Source organism: Lissotriton helveticus, chromosome 1_1 (genome assembly GCF_964261635.1).
Source record: "Lissotriton helveticus chromosome 1_1, aLisHel1.1, whole genome shotgun sequence".
Classification (NCBI taxonomy): domain Eukaryota; kingdom Metazoa; phylum Chordata; class Amphibia; order Caudata; family Salamandridae; genus Lissotriton; species Lissotriton helveticus.
The window spans coordinates 1,245,877,677-1,245,897,668 of NC_136057.1; the positions used below are offsets into that span (position 1 = coordinate 1,245,877,677).

At 46.1% G+C, this 19,992-nt stretch overlaps 1 protein-coding gene across 2 annotated transcripts in view; it reads right to left on the bottom strand.

The window, feature by feature from the left end:
* CPNE8 (copine 8) overlaps positions 1-19,992 on the bottom strand; it is a 1,123,798-nt gene that overhangs the window by 192,800 nt on the left and 911,006 nt on the right. For both annotated transcript variants that reach the window (XM_078679874.1, XM_078679883.1), the window contains one exon: positions 3,436-3,617. In XM_078679874.1, coding sequence (XP_078536000.1) covers positions 3,436-3,617 — 182 coding nt within the window. The remainder of the gene's footprint in view (positions 1-3,435; positions 3,618-19,992) is intronic.

Consider the following 19,992-nt stretch of genomic DNA (forward strand, 5'->3'; position numbering starts at 1 on the left):
GTTTGTTGAAGCTCAACAATGTCCTCTTGAAAATACTTTTCCTCTTCTTAAGTGTGAGGGGAAGCAGGTGGTGGTGTTTTTTTATCCTAACTTCCCAGTATGTGGGTTGACAAAGTCTTTTGTCCTTTATTCAGCTTGTCTTGCAAGCAGTCAAGAATGGGCTCTATTTGTTTTTTCTGTGGCTCTGTAGTATTTTTTATTGATTTCAATGTCAAGGATGTGGAGGGCGTCGAAGAGCCTGTTTTACTTGTTTCCGTCTTTTGGTTTTTTGTTTCTGGTGTTGACAGCTTATGTGTAGGTTTTGACCTCAAGATTTTTAGGCCGGACCATGTTTTGATTCCGAGATTTGTTTGGTATCCAAGGTATGTATTTTCGGTTCCGAGTCCTTCTTTGACTTTGGTTATGCTGATAAGGCTTGCTTCGGTGTCGGTGGAGAAAAATGTTTTAATGCTGTAAATTTTTCAATGCTAGTTGACAGCTTTCCAGACATAGTGGACTTTTGTTTGTGTGCCTGTTGATGGAGACCTCCATGGCTCGAAGGCAGTGGGGCTCCCAAAGCCAGTATGGGTGGTTTGGTAGGGTTTTGGGTGGCTTTCGCAATGTACTTATCCCACAAGTGTGGAGTGGGGCTTGGAGTCTGAACTGTCCCCACTGCTAGCCAGCAGCATATGTACATCTGTTGGCACCATCTGTGTCTCCAAGTCTTCCGGTTCTTGACTGAGTTCTAGTGACTGGTCCCCGAAGGTATCCGGAGGATCTTCCACACGTCAGTGCATGTTTATGTGGGCCAAACGACACTCTCTTCATTTCCAAAGTGTCTTTTTTGACTGGAACATCAAACACGTCTCACAGGAGGTTTCTTCCTGCTCCAGATACAAGCATAGGTTGCAGACTTTATGTAGGTCTTGTCTACAATATTTTGTGTGGCCATTAGGGCAAAATCTGCAGGGCGTGTTTTCCATCCCTGATGGATGTAGCCCTATAGAATGCAGAGGAAGAAGCTGAAGAACGCCAGGCCTGAGCCAGGGTGGGCGCCATGTAGTGATCGATATCACCAGTTACTGTCTTCCGGATCAGAGATTAATCGGTCTGGAGAAAAGACAGAGAGCATATGAGGCCTTGGTGGAGATTGTAGCTTCAGTCCTGGAGCTGCTATGACGACGTCCTAACCTGATGGCAGTGAAAAACAATCTAACAATGAAGGCTTCTTTTGAAGGAAAATAACTTGAAATTGCTCGACCCAACACTTGATGGCAGAATAATGCTAAGCATATGCATCTACGGCAACACATGCAGGAAATAGGGTGCTACTGATGCCCAAAAGTACATTAAGATGGCATGCTCAGTCATCCTGAGTGTCCTCCACCATAGAATCAGGCAACTAAGTCAGGAGGGTGATGGATTGAGGCCTCAGACGTGAAAGGTTACCAGAGGTGAGTAATCAACTGCTCTATGTGCCGGTATGAGAAGACCAACAGTTGGTAGGGCCAATGAAGGGTCCTGGAAAAAGGCACATAACCTGAGACATAATGCTTGTTTCACCAGAAAGGAGATCTAACGCAGTGGTTCACTGATTTGGAAGTGTGTATGCTAGAGAAGCATAGGCATGCAGAGACTAAACCTCTGAGGTCTCTTACACCAGGAATGAAAGCGAAGATCACAGTATTTAAAAAACCTGACTTGTTGAAGATGAAAGTTAACTCCGGCCATCTCAAAATTATCATGAAAGATGTCTAGATTTGGCTGGGTGATGTCACATGTTGCCATTTGTAGGATAAAAGCAGCAGGTCTAAAGGAGATGATCTGATGAGCTGAGAGGGGAAGACCTAGCAGCAAGAGAAACTGCTGGGTAGGACTCTACAAAAGCAGTTGACGGGAGACAGTATCTCGCTTTGAAAAGAGTAGAGCAGAAAGTAATCACAAGTTTAAAGAATGAGATGTAAGCAACAAAATACTCTGAAACATGTGCATTAGAGCCATTCTAGATAGTGTTCAAAGTAGACCTCTGACAATGATCACTCTCCTGTGACCTGCCTCTTAATCTCCCTGGACAGAGATAGTTGTTTGAACCTGAGCTCATTTCATCAGAGCAAGTAAGTCTACCATTACATTTGGTATTTTTATCTTGTTGTTTTTGTGCTAGAGAGGACATCCGTTTCTCTGCTGATCTGCTCAAGACACACTACTACCTTAATTCTATGTCAGACACTGCTTTGCTGAATTGTGATAATCCATGTATGACATGTTGGTAGTGTTCTTTATCATTAGGATGACACCGTATCCTGCTCTAGCCCAATCCAGCCAGTTTAACCCTGCCTCGTTCCTATTTAAGCCTGCATGTGCGGTCCTTTTCCATGGGCAAATAGGTAGGCATTGTTTTCCTTAAGGGACAGAGGAGTTAAGGTATCTGTAATCAACCATTTAAACACTACGGGATCTGGGTGGTGTCGCAGGCTGTAGGTCAAGTAACTTCTCCTTCTGGTAAGGCACTACTCTGGCACTGGCATAACCATGGCTTAAAGTTGGTACCATTGTATTTACCTATGGGTCGACGTTAGGACAAAGAAAGAACATTGTGTGGCAATTCCGTGACTGGGGTTGTAGCTGGTATAATGCCAATCCCATGAGTTCATACAAGTGTAGAACAAAGAGGGTGAACTGGGCATGAGTTTATTAAGCACCAATTAGCCAATTTTTTTAAACAACCACTTACCACAGCTATTCGAAATCATTCAACTTGATATAACTTATACTGTAAACTTAGAGAACTGGTAATAAAATAAAAAGAGTAATCCATGAAGGGGCACAGAAAAAGGCATGGTTAGGCGCAGGGTTGGATTGGGATTAGAAATCGACCCGGGCACGCTATTTAAAAGTGGCCCACATTTACATATTGCCTTTGCAAAACACTGCTTCGGCAAAGTTTTATAAAAAAATAAAGGGGGGGTGGGATAAAAAAAATGCACAGATTAGTTTACACTGGTGAAACACACTGGAATACAAATGAGGCCAGTTTTGCTCCAGCCACCTGCCCCCCATTCAATATGCATATGTTAATGGGACGGCCCCAGCGATAGAAAGGGAGTGACACCTTTGATAAAAGGGAGGTAATTGAGGCCCACCTGTCTCCAGAAAGGCCACTCAGGCACCCACTGGCCGCATCCGAGCAATGCAGAAACTGCCAATTCACCCCCAGACTGCTAAAAAAAAGCAGCCCACAGCTGGAACTGGACACCGGCCCCTCGGGCATTGCCCGAATGCCCGCGTTGGCAATCCGACGCTGGTTAGGCGTAATGAAAATATTTTTATAATGCATTATGCGGCAAGAAGCCTAAATCAAAATATTACTAGCCTCAAAAGTGATATCTTGAAATGCAGAGATGTTAGGCAGAAAGCGTATTAAAGAAGCAATCATCGAAGATTTGTTTTACTTACCAATGCAAATTCATGACACACTCTTCCATCCGGAGGAAGCTTAGCTCCGAAACCTAAGGCTGGAAACATTTTGTCAGTATCATAATCCTGAATAATTTCTCCTACTGCCTTCAGTGCCATGCCGTATGCATTCAGCTGGTATGGATTCATGTAGTGGAGGGAGGTAGGTTGTGCAGGGTTTCCTGTTGGGATGCAAACGTACATAAATAGCGTATTGCATTTTGATGTTTAATTGTGTAAATAAAAAGGTAGAAAATGTGTTCAAAGTAAGGCATGATTACAGAATGATGCCCTATATATGAATTTGAAGTATCAAGCTCTCAAAGGAAAGTCTGAGTGTCGACTCTGTGGACATTCATGTAAAACCCTTATGGACATTTTATGAATGTGCCCTAAACTTTTGTACTTAAGAAAATTCCTACTTGCTACCGACTTTTAGTGAGGCAAAAATAAGATTCCCCTTTGAGGCTGTTATATACTGTTTTCATATAAAAAACAATAGTTCTATAATAAAATTAAGGACATATTTAGACAATAAAGTGTTAGGTTCCTGTGTTTAGCAATTTTAGACTATATAATTATTACATATATACGCTTAATACATTTTAACCATTTTTCTACCATACATTATTGATGACCGTAAAATATCAGTTTTATTGTAAACTGTTGGATTAATACAGTAAACGTGATTAATACACACACATACTAATAATGTTGATTCTATGATTATATTACCTTCATCTGTATACCATTTCTTTTACAAAGCTCCCAATATAGAAAATATAAATATGCTATAATACCCCAAAAATATTGGAGAGTGCAGGTATGATTATGGTAGTGTGTTTGGGACAGTAGGAGATGTTTTGTTCTGGGTCAAAAAGAATTCTAACCTTAGGTGGCGATGGCAGAGCAAAACAAGACACTTTCTCCAGGAAACACTCTTTTAAACTTTATAAAGGCAAGGCCTGCCAGAGTGAAAAGCAGTACTACAGGGTTTAGGGTGTAATTAGTACATTACATACTTGCATGTACTCCTTTCAGAGCTGTTCTGCCTTTCTTTTTCTGTGCTACAACTTTTAGGACTGTCAACTATGACATCAACTGTTATTCATTAGGTGCAGAAAAGGCAAATAGTACCGGGATTTAAACAATAGAACATACCATTGAACAAACATCACCTTAACAGAAAATAAACAGTCGAGAGTAGAGCAAGATTTTTTTTAATTACATAATAATACTTTGTTTGGTATATTAAGCAGGCATATTCCCGAAAACGTTATCTTGGCAATGAGTTTTAGGAACAGGAAAAAAAAGACTAAAGAAGAAATTTGAAAAAAAAATCTATATTTGATTGTGAATGAAACAAAATATTTGAGCATTTGTTTGGTGTATACTTGTTTTTGGTATCTTTGTGTATGGATGTAATGTATGATGTTACAATGCGATCAAAATGATCGCGGTACATCACAACGCATCTTTTATAACAACAAGTCGTTACCACGACTTGCGCTGTAGGGTGCTGGACTTAGGAATAGTAAGATTTACTATTCCAACTCCACCCTACGTACAGTAGGGAAGGTGTTGGAATAGTAAATCTACTATTCCTTGGTCTAGAGCGCCCTCCAGTGCAAGTCGTGGTAATGACTTGCGTTGTAAAAGACGCGTCGTAATGGCACCGCGGTGTTTTGACTGCGTTGTGAAGGATGTTTACCTTGTGTATTATTATGAAATTCCCATAATAGAAACTGCACAGGCCGGGGTTTCCTAGCTTCCAATAATGACTCAGTGTGAGGTTCTTCGATTTCCGACTTCGTCCCTATTCGGCCGCCATTTTGTGGCCTGCCGCCATTTTGTGTTGCCTTCACTCAGGCGACACGGCGAACAGAGTGTTTTTGCCTTTTCCAGCTGCTGCGTGTCTTATCTGGTAAAAAGTAACCCCCCTGACCTTGTTTACGTAACCGATGTCAGGGTCTGGCCGAGTCTACTAATCCATGTCTGGGCTGATTGATCCCTGTCTCGACTGGCTATTTGGCTCTCCTATTCTTTCCTTACTTTATCTTATCCGACTGGCCTTCACTATACTCTTCTTGTATTCTCTCGTTACACAACTATCCTTTGAGGCACACAAATACGTCCTGCCACCTGCGAATTAGATTATGGCACTAGCATTGATTAACTTGTGGGGAGGGGTAACATACAGAGTCTGAAAGAAGGGCGTATTTGGGACATTCGATAGCTTGTTTTCCAACTTCTCCTATTGGTTAGCTTTATATGTGTTGAGAATACATGTCGTAAATATGTGTGTTATAAAAGATTGTGCGCCACGGAATTGAAGTGGCAGTCTCCTGAGAACCTACTCTGTACTTCTGGGACAACTGTGCTTAGCTGCAGCTAATAAACCTGATTTTCTACACCCAACAGAGTGTCTTGTGTCTCTGTCCGACAAGGCAGGTGAACTCGGAGATTAAGGCGTGCCCTGCGCCGCCAGGCCCATAAGGCCTGGTTCTTCAAGTGGGGATCCCTGGATTCCACTAATGATTCAGTGGGGGCCCACATAATGTCAGAAAGTTAAGAACAGCTGCACTAATTCATTAAAGCTTCGATTCCGTATAGTTTGATTTTTATAATGAAAGTATTTAATTAACGTCACCCAATTCCTTAACAATGGTTCAACGTGCTTTATATGTACAATTCGCACTTCATTAGGAGTGTTTCTCATAATGTAAACTTTATAATTATCAATGACAAATATGGTAATTTTATTATATAATGTATGTTTATTTACAGAGTAGTAGTCAAATTGTGTACACCCAAAAACTATTCTCACGCTATTACAGAGCTGCAGCAGACATGACGACCCCTGTGCATAAGTGGTGGCATCCACAAATGACCACTCTTTTTGCGAAAAAGAGTGTAGTCATAGAGGGACGCTGACGTTCCAAGTTCTAAAACAGGAACTGGGCGGTCAACAAATAATCTGCAGATAGGAAAAAGTACAGATGAGAACCAACTTCTTCTAAAGAATTCTATTCACTCAGTACATTCTTTATCTTTGAAAGATTCTCTTTCAATATCTAACAATAACATGCAGACTTCAAGATTATGGAAGCAGAGGAGAAATAGGTCTCAGAGAATAGTAGGATTGAACAAGGCAATGGGTTAAAGAGAAAATCTCAGTATATTCAGTATTTTAAAATGCATTTGCTTCTTCTGGGCCTTCTTTGCACGATGAATGGTAGGGCGATGCAACAGAATTTGAGGAACTTAGATTCTTCTGTATCTTTCTGTGTAACAGCACTTCATTCACAGACTTGGGAGCTCTAGCCTGTTCATCATCCGCTTGTAACATGATGGAATGGGACACGAATGCTTCAAAGTAAGAAGAGAATCGAGCAGCTGGACTTTACCGAAAGCTACAAATATTCACAATACCCTAGGCCTGAAAAGTGCAGGCCAACACTGCGTCCCATGCTTGACTTTGCAGTACAAAATACTTGTATTACTGCGCTCATAAGGTGATGTAAGCTCAACACCATTGCACTATGTTTGACAGGTAACAAAGGGGAGTAAATGAACAAGTTACTTGCCTTCGGTAACGATATATCTGTAAGAAACATAGGTTAGTTATAGATTCCTTACCTTAGAATATTCCCCACACATCAGACTGGATCCGGAAAGTTTTTCGGCAGCAGTACCCCTGCACATCGGTAGGTGGCGCTGGTCGACTCCGTATCCGTCGTCGGCATCCTGGTCGCTGGGATGACGTTGCGGAGTTACTTAGACGCCGACCTTGCACGTTGATGTAATTTCTGTACACGACTTTCCGCACGAGGATCATAGAGCCATGTAAGACACTGACCACTGGTGTACAAAGCTAGGGCCCTGAAAGGATGTCCTTAACCCTAGAAATCAGTTTTGGATCCAGACTGTGGAGCCACTCTTACTCTTTTGAAGGATGCAGAGGTGGAAAGAAGGTGGGCAAACTGATGGTTTGGCCAATATGAAAAGAAGTGACCACCTTTGGAAGAAAGGAAGGTTGAGTTTTGAGGACGACCTTGTCCGGATGAACAGCCAGAAAGGGAGGCCTGGCAAGACAGAGCTTGTAGCTCACTCACCCTGCAGGCAGAGGTCATGGCCACCAAAAAAGAAGTTTTGAGAGTTAAGAGTCTGAGAGGCCTGCTATGTTGTAGCTCGAAGGGAGCGCGCATAAGATAAGTTAGCACCAGGTTCAAGTCCCACTGAGGCATTACAAAAGGAGCAGGAGGAAATAGATGGGTAATGCCCTTAAGAAATCTAATTACAACAGGGGACTTGAAAAAAGAAGGCTGATCAGGAAGCCTGAGAAAGGCTGAAATGGCCGAGATGGCCGAGATGTTGCCCTTTAGAGGGCCCAGAGCAGAGCCCTGCTGGACCAAAGAAAGGAGGAACAAGAGAACCTCAGAAAGAGGGACATAAAGGGGATACACAGCCTTTGCTGTGCACAATGCCACAAACGTATTCCATCTGCAGGCGATTACCGTCTTAGTGGAGGGACGCCTGACAGCCAAGATTACATCACAAATTTAGGGAGGCAAGTCAAATGACATCAACTCCAAGCAAGGAGGTGGAGGCTGGACAGTTTCGGGTGGAGGATCGTCCCCTGCTGCTGCGGCAGAAGACCCTCCCGAAGAGGCAGTTGGATCAAGGGATCGATGGCCATGTTGAGCAGATCGAGATACCCAACTCTTCGTGCCCAATCCGGAGCCACAAGAATTACTTGGGCCCAGTCATGCTTGATCTTCTTCAGCACTCTGGCTAGAAGTGGTATAGGTGGAAAGGCGTATAGAAAACCGCAACTCCACTTGCGATGAAAAGCGTTGCCTAGCAAGTGCTGTCTTGGAAATTCCAACGCACAGAATTGCTGACATTGCGCGTTCTCTTCGGTGGTGAATAGATCTAACCAAGGCTCTCCCTACTGTTGAAAAAGACCTTGCACCACCTCAGAGTGAAGACGCCATTTGTGATCCATCATGCACCTGCGGCTGAGTTTGTCCGCCCTGGCGTTCAGTGAACTTGCCAGGTATTGAACCCTGATGTTCCAGCCATGTCCAGAGACGAAGGGACTCTTGACATAGGGCCCACAACCCCACCCCACCCTGTTTGTTGCAGTACCACATGGCGGTGGTGTTGTTCGTGAACACCTGCACTACTCTTCCCCGGACAAAGGGAAGGAAAGCCTTTAGTGCAAGACGAATCACCCGGAGCGCCAGAAGGTTGATGTGAAGCCCTGACTCCGCTGGAGACCAGAGGCCTCTGATCTACGCCTCTGCCATGTGGCCGCCCCATTCCAGAAGAGATGCCTCTGTCACCACTGTGTGTTCTGATTGGGGAAGGGAAAGGGATCTGCCATTGACCCAATCCTGGTTCGTTATCCACCACTTCAATTGTTGCGCAGTGCCCTCCGAGATCAGGATGCAATCGGACAGATTTCCCCTGATGCTGCGCCCACTGGAACTTCACATCCCACGGCAGAGCCTGCATATGCCACCTGGCATGATCAACCAGCAGGATGCAGGAGGCCATGAGGCCCAGCAGCCTCAGAGTCATCCTGACCGAAACCCAGGATAGAGGCTGAAAGATCGGAATCATAGCCCGAATATCCCGGACTTGCTGTTCGGGAAGATAAACCAGAAACTGGCTTGTGTCCAGAACCACTCCGATGAAGAGGAGCTTCGGAGAGGGGGTCAGGTGCGACTTCAGCACGTTGATGTAGAACCCCAGCGAATGCAGGAGGTCGGCCATAGTCTGGAGGTGGGAGACGACTGCCTGGGGGAGCCCACCTTTAACAACCAGTCGTCGAGATAGTGGCAGACTGAAACCCCTGATCTGCGCAGATGAGCTGCAACCACCGCCATTACTTTTGTAAACACCCATGGGGCGCTGGTAAGGCCAAAGGGGAGCACAGTAAACTGAAAATGCTTGTGGCCTACTGTGAACCGCAGGTAACGCCTGTGGGCCGGCAGGAGGGGGATATGAAAAGAAGTCCTGCAAGTCCAACACTACCATCCAGCCTCCAGCGTCGAGGGCAGACAAGACCTGAGCCAGGGTCAACATTTTGAACTTCTCCTTCCGGAGGAAGCGTTTGACGTCCCTGAGATCCAAGTGGGACGCAGGCCCTTGTCCTTCTTGGGCACTAGAAAGTAGTGGGAATAGCAACCATGACCTACTTCTGGGGCAGGAAGGTGCTCGATGGCTCCCTCGGCCAAGAGAGCCGTAACGTCCTGTTGGAGAAGGACCAGATGGTCCCCCGACATGCAATGGTACTGGGGTGGCATGGATGGAAGGATAGTCTTAAAGGGGAAGGAGTAGCCCCTTCGGACTATCTGCAAAACCCACCTGTCTGACATGATGGTGCGCCAGTGGGGAAGATGATGGCGAATCCGGCCACCCACTGGCGTTTGCTGTGCCTGAAAGTTCTGACTGGGATGGTTTGGAGGCTGCTGCAGGGGGGGGGGGATGGACTGGCCTGCCCGCTGGCTGCCAGAACCATGTTGGTGGTTCCCACATCCTCAGCCATGCTGAGGTTAAAGAGCTTGGGCTGGCCTATGGTTCTGAAAAGAATGTGCTGGGGCACCCTTTCCGGGGCCACAAAGGTGGTGAAAAGCAGACCGTGCAGGAAACGTGGTGGAGAGGCCCAAGGACTTGCCCGTAGCACAAGAGTCCTTGAAGCGCTCTAGCGCATTGTCTAGCGCATTGAACAGGCGACAGCCATCAAAGGGCATGTCCATCTAGGTGTTCTGGACATCGCCAGAAAAACGAGTTGTTCTCAACCAGGCGTGACAGCGCAGTGCCGCTGACATTGAAATGTTCCTACCCAGGGAGAGGGCGGTGTCCAGTCCACAGCGGATGGCGAACTTTTCTGCGTCTCTCCCTTCAGCAAAAGCACAGGACACTGCGGCAGCACTTGCGCCACCGTATCTCACCGAACGCAGCCCTAAGCTGGAGGAAGAAAACAACTTCGTCCCAAACTGATCCAGCTTCTTGGAATCCCTGTCCGATGGTGCAGTTGGGAATGCGTTTTTGGACGCTGAGGCTTGGACTACCAAGCTCTCGGGGAGGGGTGTTGGGAGAGGAAAGTGGGTTCGCCCGGGGCAGGGCGGTGGCATCGGGCAACCATCCTATCCACAGGAACCCCTCTGGTGGGCCTGGACCGGGTGCCCAAAAGGATGTCCGTGAGGGCTTCATTAAATAGCAGCAGGGGCTCAGAGGAGCTCGCTACCAGCAGAAGCACCTCTGTCAGGAGGTTAGTCCTGATAGCCACAGTAGGTAGCTTGAGGTTTAGGGCTTCGGCCACCCTACGCAACACCACTGTGTAAGACTCTCCCTCCTCCGTAGCCAAGGTAGGAGGAGGAGACATCATGCCGTGGTCTGGTGAGGTGTCCAGACCACTGGCATCCCCCAGTTCCTCTCTTCAGTCCAGATCGTATTCCAACTGGGCAGTGAGAGGGTCCTCAGGTTCCTCCGAGTCTTCCTCACCCTCCTGTGGCTGCCAAACTGGCTGGAAATGCCCAGGGTGGAATGCAGGCACAATATTACCCCTCGGTGCCGGATCCATATCAGGATGGAAGCCAGGGTTGATGCCGGCTGGAGGTCCAGCTGGTGCCGGCTACGGACGTGGTGCTGGTGGAATCGGAGCCGGCGGAGGTGTTCCGAGGATGTCCGGTGCCGATCCGGATCCAGGTCTGCATCCAAGGCCAGAGCTGCCGCCGTGGAAAGCCTAGGGACCCCAGCCAAGTCCGCATGGCCCGAAGGCGCACAGGCGGAGTCGGGCTGCCCAAAGATGACATTCATCGCTTCATAAAATTGACGAAGCTGGACAGGGGTCGCTCTCGGACCCACGAAGGGAGGGAAGGCCGGAGTAGACCCAGAAGGCTCAGCACGCGGAGCCGCTGGAGTAGCACCACCCGTACATTTTGCCACGTCAGCCCACGGACATGGGGAAGTCAAAGAGTGACGATGCTTCTTTGACTTCTTCTTGCGCTTCAACTTACCTGACCCCGAATGCGAAGACTTCAACTAGGAGTGATGATGGCTCTGTGATCGGTCCCATGACCTCCACATGACCGGGACCTCGAACGACGTGGAGCCGACTGCCTAGCCTCTAGGAGCTTTTGGGACCGATCCCGCAAAGACTTCCTGCCATGGTCCGGCAGTCAGAGCCCAACTTGGGGTCGTGGTCACGCTCCAAGCAGTAGAGGTACATACGGTGTGGATCCGTCACCGACAATAGTCGAGAACAGGAACCGCAGGCCTTGAAACCGGGCATCCCTCGTGCACCAGCAGTCGATGTAAGACTCGAAAAGAAGTCAACAAAAAGTCACAAAAGTCAGTCAAAAAATGACTGGGGGTACCGCTCACTCCGGATCTGCGCTTGCTGGCGTGGATAAAGAAAGAACTGACGTCAGTGCGCAAGGGTGGCGTCTAAGTAACTTCTGTGACTTCATCCCGCTGACTACGACACCGATGACTGACGCAAAGCCAACCAACGCCACTTACCGATGCACCGGAGTACTGCTGACAAAAAACTTTCTGGATCCAGTCTGACGCCTCAAATCAAATCAGGTGTTTGTTAAGTGCGACTACTCACCAGTAAGGGTCTCAAGGTGCTGGGGGGGTGTTTCACAGGTTCCAGTCCATCGAGGAGGGGGTCTGTCGAAGAGCCAGGTTTTGAGGTTTCTTGCGAAGATGGGGAGCGATGTTATCTGTCTGAGGTGGAGCGAAAGGTCATTCCAGGGTCTGGCCACGCAGAAGAAGACGGAGCGGCCTCCCGATCTTCTCTTTCTGGTGCAGGGGACCACGGCATAGGAGAGCTGGGCTGATCGTAGGGTCCTTTGGGGTGCGTGGAATTTGAGGCGGCTGTTCAGGTATGCTGGTCCGGTATCGTGGAGGGCCTTGTGAGCGTGGGTTAGCATCTTGAAGGTGACTCTAGCTTTGATGGGGAGCCAGTGGAGTGTGTACAGGTGCTGGGTAGTGCTTAATTTGTAAAATATTAGGTCCAGGTGCTCAATTATTTTTTAGGAGGCCACACCCACTTCCTCTGGCTCCACCCACTTACTCTATTGATTCCACCCAAATCCTCAAATGGCGCTTCTGAAAGCCAGATGTAATACCCGATCTGAATTTCAGCAAGGGAGCCTTCCTCAGGTAGGATTTTGATAGGAGGTTCCCCCTGGCCCTAAGAAAAGTTTGAAAAAAATGAATGCAAAAATGAATGTAAAGCACTATTTTGGAATAAATTGGCTTAAACAACTAATGCAACTGGTGCAGCGCAACACAGTGGTTAGGGTTGACCTTACTAATTACAATGTATTTCTTCCCAAACAAATCCTTTTTAGTAAAATTAGGATAGTCAAAGACTGGGGAAAAACATAACTTTCTAACCTGGCTGCATGTAGCGCTTTGATGGCAGTTCATAGCCCAATGTGCTAGGTTATAACTTATGAACTGCACAATAATAAAAGTATCTATGTGACAAAAGCAGCATCCCACAGAGCAGTGTTAGGGTCTGTTGATAAACTCTACCATGAACCTTATGCTTGCTAGGTGTGTCTTCCACACTCTGGTGTGAATGGCTGTTTGGATTTTCTAAAGACACTCATCATGAAAAGTCTCATTAGCAATTTCTCTATAGGTAAGTTTCATTCTCAGGTGTGTTATTAACATTTCGCCTCATGGAAAGAATGTGTACCAGGCAGATTACAGAACAGTATTTCATGTGCAATGCCCTGGAGAGTTAGGTAAAAACGTAGCACTATTGCAGATTGACTGGTGTTGAGAAGACACACAAACTAGATTCCTGCCTCACTGCAAGGAGAGTAATTGTGCTGACACGCCAAGTATATCAAGGTGTTGTTAAAATAAAGAATTCTTCCACAGAGAATGTGTTGTTTCCTTGCAAGGGACGGATGGGGTAGAAGGCCATGTGGAGCTGCTGGCCAGTTACCTAATGTTGCGGCGCAACCAGCCCCAGCTCATGGAAGAACAATGTAACATACGTAGCTGCCAAGATTTCAGATTGCAATGTGTGACTTTCATAATTTCAGTGCAATTATGAGTGACATTTCAACGACTATGAGTGACACTTTCTCATGAGCAAAATCAAGCAATGAAAGACGAGGGAAACGTATATCAGAAACCATACCCATTTGAGCAATGAGATGGTCTTCAGACCCTTGTGTTTAAACACGCGTAGTTAAGCTACACTAACTACATTATAACAAATATAAGTCCATGTCTAACTTGTAGGGGGAAAGGGATGAAGTGGACAAAATATCACAAGGACCATGGCACTGTGAACATCTCAATGTAGAAATTCATTTGAGTGGATAGGATTTCTGTACATAGGAAGAACTCCTACGAGACGATGTAAACAAATAATGCTGAATCAGTAGTAAGCAACATCTTAAATATGACCATAGTTCTTTTACGCTCTAGGTACATGACTGTAACAACCGTTTAATATGAGTAGTAAATGGCTTCATGAGTCATTGAGCGTAGTACTCCCCAGTAACGTTATGTACATTTCATGACATCTATTTAAACAGTCAACAAGAAGCACAATTATCACCATAGGAGTAAGTATTTTTACACTCATCTGTAACCACTTTACCTCTAATTATAAGAAGGTTTTAAAAAATATGTTTGAGCTGCAATAATGATCCTTGACTGATAAAGTAAACAAAGACAAAAAAGCCATGCTTAAAATAAATTCAAATGATTCATACATTTCAGTAGATCCGATTCAGACTGGAGACTCCCGATTTTTAAAGCAAGAATTGTTTTATTTTGGCGCCTCCCCTCTAAAATGTGGAAACGGTAATCTCAAATTACAGTACACTAGATATTGATGCAGCCCACTGCTACTATAATAGCATACTGACACGGAACCCAAATCATCAGCTACTTTTGCATGTATATTTTGCCAAGAGGCCAAAAGAAACGAACAGCAATTGAGGAACTGCTGCTATTCATACTTACAGGTGTCAACTCCAGCCTGCGTCCCCATGCTGGTCTTTAATGGTGTTTGCATGCTGTAGACGGCCCAGAAGATGTTCTCTTTGAGCTCTGCAGCACTGCTGTAAATCCGTTGAACTGGAACCGGACTTTTAAATCATTTTCAAAGGGCCTGAGGCCCGAGAAGGGAGGCGGTCAATCTGCGTGACTCCCGAAGGTCTGAGAGGAGCTGTGCTGCTCTCCAGGCGCTTCTAAAAGTAAAACAGCCTTCTTCAGTGCAATGATGTTTCCCCTCGGCCCCCACGTGGAGGGCAGGTCACCCTGGCCACTCAAGCTGGCCAGGGTGCTGAGCAACGGCGATCTGCCTGGGAGTGAAAGGGTGCTGAGGCAGGCGTACGTTGCAGGGCCTGCAGGAGTTTCTAAAACTCCGTGCCAGTGAGCGTGACCTCTATGGCATATGTGCCAAAATAAGGGCTGACATTCAAAACGAGCGCCAAGGCGCACTTCCTGCCTTGGTTCAGCCGGGAGTCTGTGCGCTACTCAGGAGCCGGATTATGTGATTTTCACAAGCACGTGACTCATGCGTCATCTGTAATTAAACGGCGGCCGTAAGCAAAACATCGGCCTTAACTCCTGAAGTCACATGAGATGTTGCGCCGGATGATCCAAGGGGGTATTGTATTCTTTATTTCGTTCGTGCATCAAGCTCTCCAAAACACAATTCACAAAATACATTTACCTGGAAGTGTTTGTGATAAACGTATAATATATGTTTATTACGACTGTTCTATCTGGGGATGGCCTATCACTGCATGAAGAAAGCTGTAGTACCGGCCCCGGAAAATATGTGCCGGTGCTGAGCACCGGAAAGCTCCGGCACAAATTAAACACTTGTGCTGGGAGATGTAGCAGTGTCTTGGCAGGTTAAGCTCCAGCCTTGCAGCTGCGTTTTGGATGTTCTGTAGCTTGCAGTGAGGTTTTTGTTTATTTCGGCATAGAGTGCATTGCCGTAGTAGAGCCTGCTTTTGACCAGGGCATGAGTGATGGTCTCACTGTGTTCGAGGGGGATCCATTTGACGGTCTTACGTAGGAGGTGGAGGGTGTGGAAGCAGGAGGATGAGACGGAGTTGATCTGGCGGTCCATTTTGAGCTCTGTGTCCAGGATGATTCCCAGGTTGCGTGCGTGGTCCTTGGGGGTGAGCGGGCTTTCATGGGCGGGGGGCCACCAAGTGTCGTTCCAGGCATCTGGGGTTGGGACCATGATGAGTACTTCCGTTTTTTTGGCTGTAGGTAGCTGTTTTTCATCCATTTGGCGACTGCTTCCATGCCTTCTAGAAAGTTGTGTCTGGCGGTGTTGGGTTCGTTGGATAGGGAGAGGATGAGTTGGCTGTCATCTGTATATGAAACAATGTTGAGTCCGTAGGTACTGACGATGGGGGTGAGCGGAGCCATGAAGACGTTAAAGAGCGTAGGGCTGAGGAAGAACCCCTGGGAGATTCCGCAGGTGGTAGGTGTAGGGTCCGAGTGTAAATATTCTAAGGTAAGGAATCTATAACTAACTGTTTCTTTCAGATATATAGTATAAGTATATGATCAGTTTGAGTTGAGATAAATTACAGTAGGTGATAGATTGATGGGTGTTTCAAAATATAATGAGGCAGTACAGAACTTAATATTCTACTTGTATTACAAAGCATGCTTTGGTCAGGTTTACAGAAGTAAGCGTTTAATTCCAGTGACATTGAGGGTGGTGAGATGGTAAACTCATGTGTTGTTTTGAGATCCAAGCTGGAGGACATATTCTTTGATGGCAATCTTGAACAGGTCAAGCCTGCCAATAGCTCTCAGGTGAGAGTCAAAGTCAGAGGCAAGTTGAACACACAGATTAGTAATTACACAGCTCATGGCGGATTAGTGTGACAGAGAAAAGGATGACGGGAAAATAAATATTTATACTTATTTTTAAAGTTTTGATAACGGAATGTTAATTTTACCAGAAGTAGTTTTATCTCTGCATTTCCATACTCATTTTCATTCTAGTAGTGGCAATGCTGTGAGTTTAATGATATAGCCAAGCTGGAAATTTAAGGGAGAGGCCAGCAAATACTGCCCATCTTATTTTTTGCCCAATCAGTAACTGGAAAATCTAAATATGTTGTGTTCCATTTCTAACTTAGCATCCATCACACAATGAAAGGTGGCTGAAAGTGAGCTTACTTTACTACATTGCTTTCACTATTATTGCCTTGGATATGTAAACATGACGATAGGACATTTAGCCAAATGGTCAATTAACACCAACCCTAAAACTAGATTAGGACACCAAACATATTAATATAGTCACTGATTATATCGAGAGGGTCATAAAAATTACAAACTCCAATACTTGAATACATGGTAAAGCTTCATCAAGCAAAAGGACCACCTACGCCTTAATAGTTTAAATAAAACCATGATCTCTACCCTCTTCTCAAAATCAATGGAACTGGATATACTTTAATTCTACCAATACCAGCTATCACATGGTTTTTCTGAGGAAGGCTGGCCCTTGCTCCTACAAAATCTCCATAGAACCACATGAAAAGACAGATATAAATTCAGGTATTTAGAAAGGTTTCAAAATTGGAACTGGTCACTGTCTGTTGGGGAATACTGGGATACCTTTGCTCGTCAAGTAAAAAGTGACAGGTGCCACACCAAGTAAATGATGTAGGTAGGTGTGTTAGAGCCCTCCCCGGAACTGACGTAAGTGTAGGTGAGTCACGTGGGTTGTGACATCACCTGGTCACATGTTGATCACATGTTAGTCATGTGCCAGGGTCCTTGCCATAGTGTCTAAGGTTATGGGGTTTGCCCTACCTGTGTGTGCAGTTCTTCTGAGTCTGAGAGGGCATGCCAGGGCATATTCAGACATGTGTCAGGGCTCATGTCAGTATCACTACCGGGTGGGGCTGTGGAAATACATAACTAGCTCCACGACTTCCTGACCCAAAGGGTTGGTCAAATGACAGTTTAAAAAAACTTTGTGCAGCCCATGTACAGCCTGGTGCAGCGATGGTGTATCCTGTCTTAGAGTAAGGTATCTAAACACTGTAGTTCATAGAGCTCTTGATGAGGGAAACCTGTGTATAGGTCAGATAAGTGTGTCCAGCACACCCAAGGGGAATTTAATGAAGCACATGACTAGACTGGAGCAAGGAGGTTGTATCCCAACTTAGAGCAAGGAATCAACACTGTAAGGCAGAGCTGCCTTGGTGCGGGAAAACTGAGTAAAGGTCAGATAAGTATGGTCAGCACACCCAAGGGTGTTTCATGCAGACACACCTTTTCTATAGGAGTTGCTACTACATTCCTATTATCTTTGCAGTCCTGCTTGTTAATGCATACTTCAAATAATGACCTTTCAACCTCTTTTTTTGTTTGTGCTTTCACAGTAGCAAACAGGTGATGCTAAGAGAAACCCAAACCCACAACACCTATTTCTGTGCCCACCTCTCACCAAAGCGTGGCCTATGTATAATTAGCAAACACCCCCATCCCATGTATAAAATGCCGCTCCAAGCTCCCTTTACTCACAAGCAGTCGCAGAAAGAGCCAAAACACATTAATGTTTAAGTTTGAGGACCTTTGGGACACCAGCAACTAAAATAGAGAAAAGCGTGGATCAGAATGTCAGTTCGCAAACTGATGCTGCAGGTCAACTGCGTCAGGTAAACAACTGTAGCGCATGTTTTTTTTATTTACCATGTATTTTTGATAAGTATTTAAAGCAGACTGTGTTTGTATTTTAATGTGTCTAATCCTGCACCATAATGCTGGAGGTTCAGGGTAGCAAACTTGGTAGTAACCCTAAAGTCTTTACACCTCCTAAAAAATAATTTCCAGGGTGGAGTCTGTGGCCTTAGCATACACATATACTAAACAGTTTACAAAAGTAAAACAAAAATGTTTTCAGGTACTCACCCAAATTGCGCCCTATGTGTGTGGTCACTGTGGTTTTATGCTTTGGAGCATGGGTCATTAGATGGTTTGGGCTATGTCGTGGTCTGGTGCTGTCTTGTCCTCTGTTTAGCAATTCCTCCCCCAGAGGTGGCTTCATATATATGATGCTCTGGGGTATTGAGGGGAGCGTAATGGTAGGTCATCTATGGGGTCCCCATGTCCCCTGCTATCCTATTCAACCCCAGAGCCCTGATCACCCATGTGGTGTTCTACATTGGGAACCTAGTGCTGCATAGTTCTGGGTGTGGAGCAGTGTCCTTTGTTTGAGCCTCAGCACCCCAGAGCACTGCAAGGCTGAATAGGTGATCAGGGGTGCTGAGGCTCCTGGGCTGACAAATCCTCTGGTGGGGACGGCTATCCCTAGCATGACTATTCGAGACCGGAGCATGTAAAAACAGGTCAGGGACAACCAATATTTGCCCGGCGGTATCGCCTCTTTAACCCACAAAATCTTAATCAATGAAGAGGCAGGCGCTGGAGACTGGAAGGCAGGAAACAAGGTTTATTCTCTCCGGAGGAGAACACATCAGTTCGGACAGCCAGTATCGTCACGAGGTGCTCTAACCGCATCTCTGAGGCCTGGCCTCTTATACACAGTTTTATGATCTTTATTGCAGGTAACACATTCTTGCAATGCTTTGAAGTATGAAAGGACATCCTCGGAATCTCCCCTTCAGGCCCGTTCCCACACACATTTACAGTTGAAGTCCCCACCCTGGTCACAATAGGTGATGATTATCGCGCAGCTGGGCATTCCGCCGATTCACGGAATGTGTGGGGTTGATCGGATATCATAGGGTGGGGGCTTTGATCAATTCGAGGGTCCTTTAATGGGGGAAGCTTCCTACTGTACGGGGGGCAATAAACAGTATCCGCAGAGCCAGGTGGCGGCCTGGGAACGAGGAAGACAAACGGGCACACAGGAAAAGGGGGTTTGTATCAAAGGGTCTGGGACCATGAAAGGAACGAAGGGAGGTGTCGCGCTGGGAACAGGATGGGGTTCTGAGGCAGAGCTGCACTGAAGAGGGGTTTATGACCCAAGGCATGTGAGAGCGGGGGGGTGGCCAGTGCGTGGGGGGCTTGTGAGGGCGAAGGGCTGTGCTGGGGGCCAGTGGCGTGCAGAGGGTGGTTCTGATCGAGGCACCTAAAATGGCGGGTGCGCACGACAAAAAGTGTGGCATCAGGGGAAAAGGCAAGATGGCGCAGATAATGTTTACCAAACCGTACTAATTTTCCACAGTCCCCCCTTTAACATTCCCAAGACATCTTGCCGGCCTATTTCCTATCCATTTCTACTGTGGCGGTCATAAGTAAAGAAGTAGGAACCCAGGTGAAGGAGCTATAAACATTACATTTAAAATCTTTTGTCTTAGGAGGCGGGCCTATCGATAAGCTCGTTTGCAGGAAAGTCATAGTAATGCAATATCGGACAAAAATGATTCTGTAGCGAGAGTGTTGAGTACATTTCATAGATGCTTATAGTCATTCGGAATATGAACTGATAGGTTATTACATATGTAAGTTCTTTTCGTATTCGGTTGGAGCGTAATCAATACAATGGTG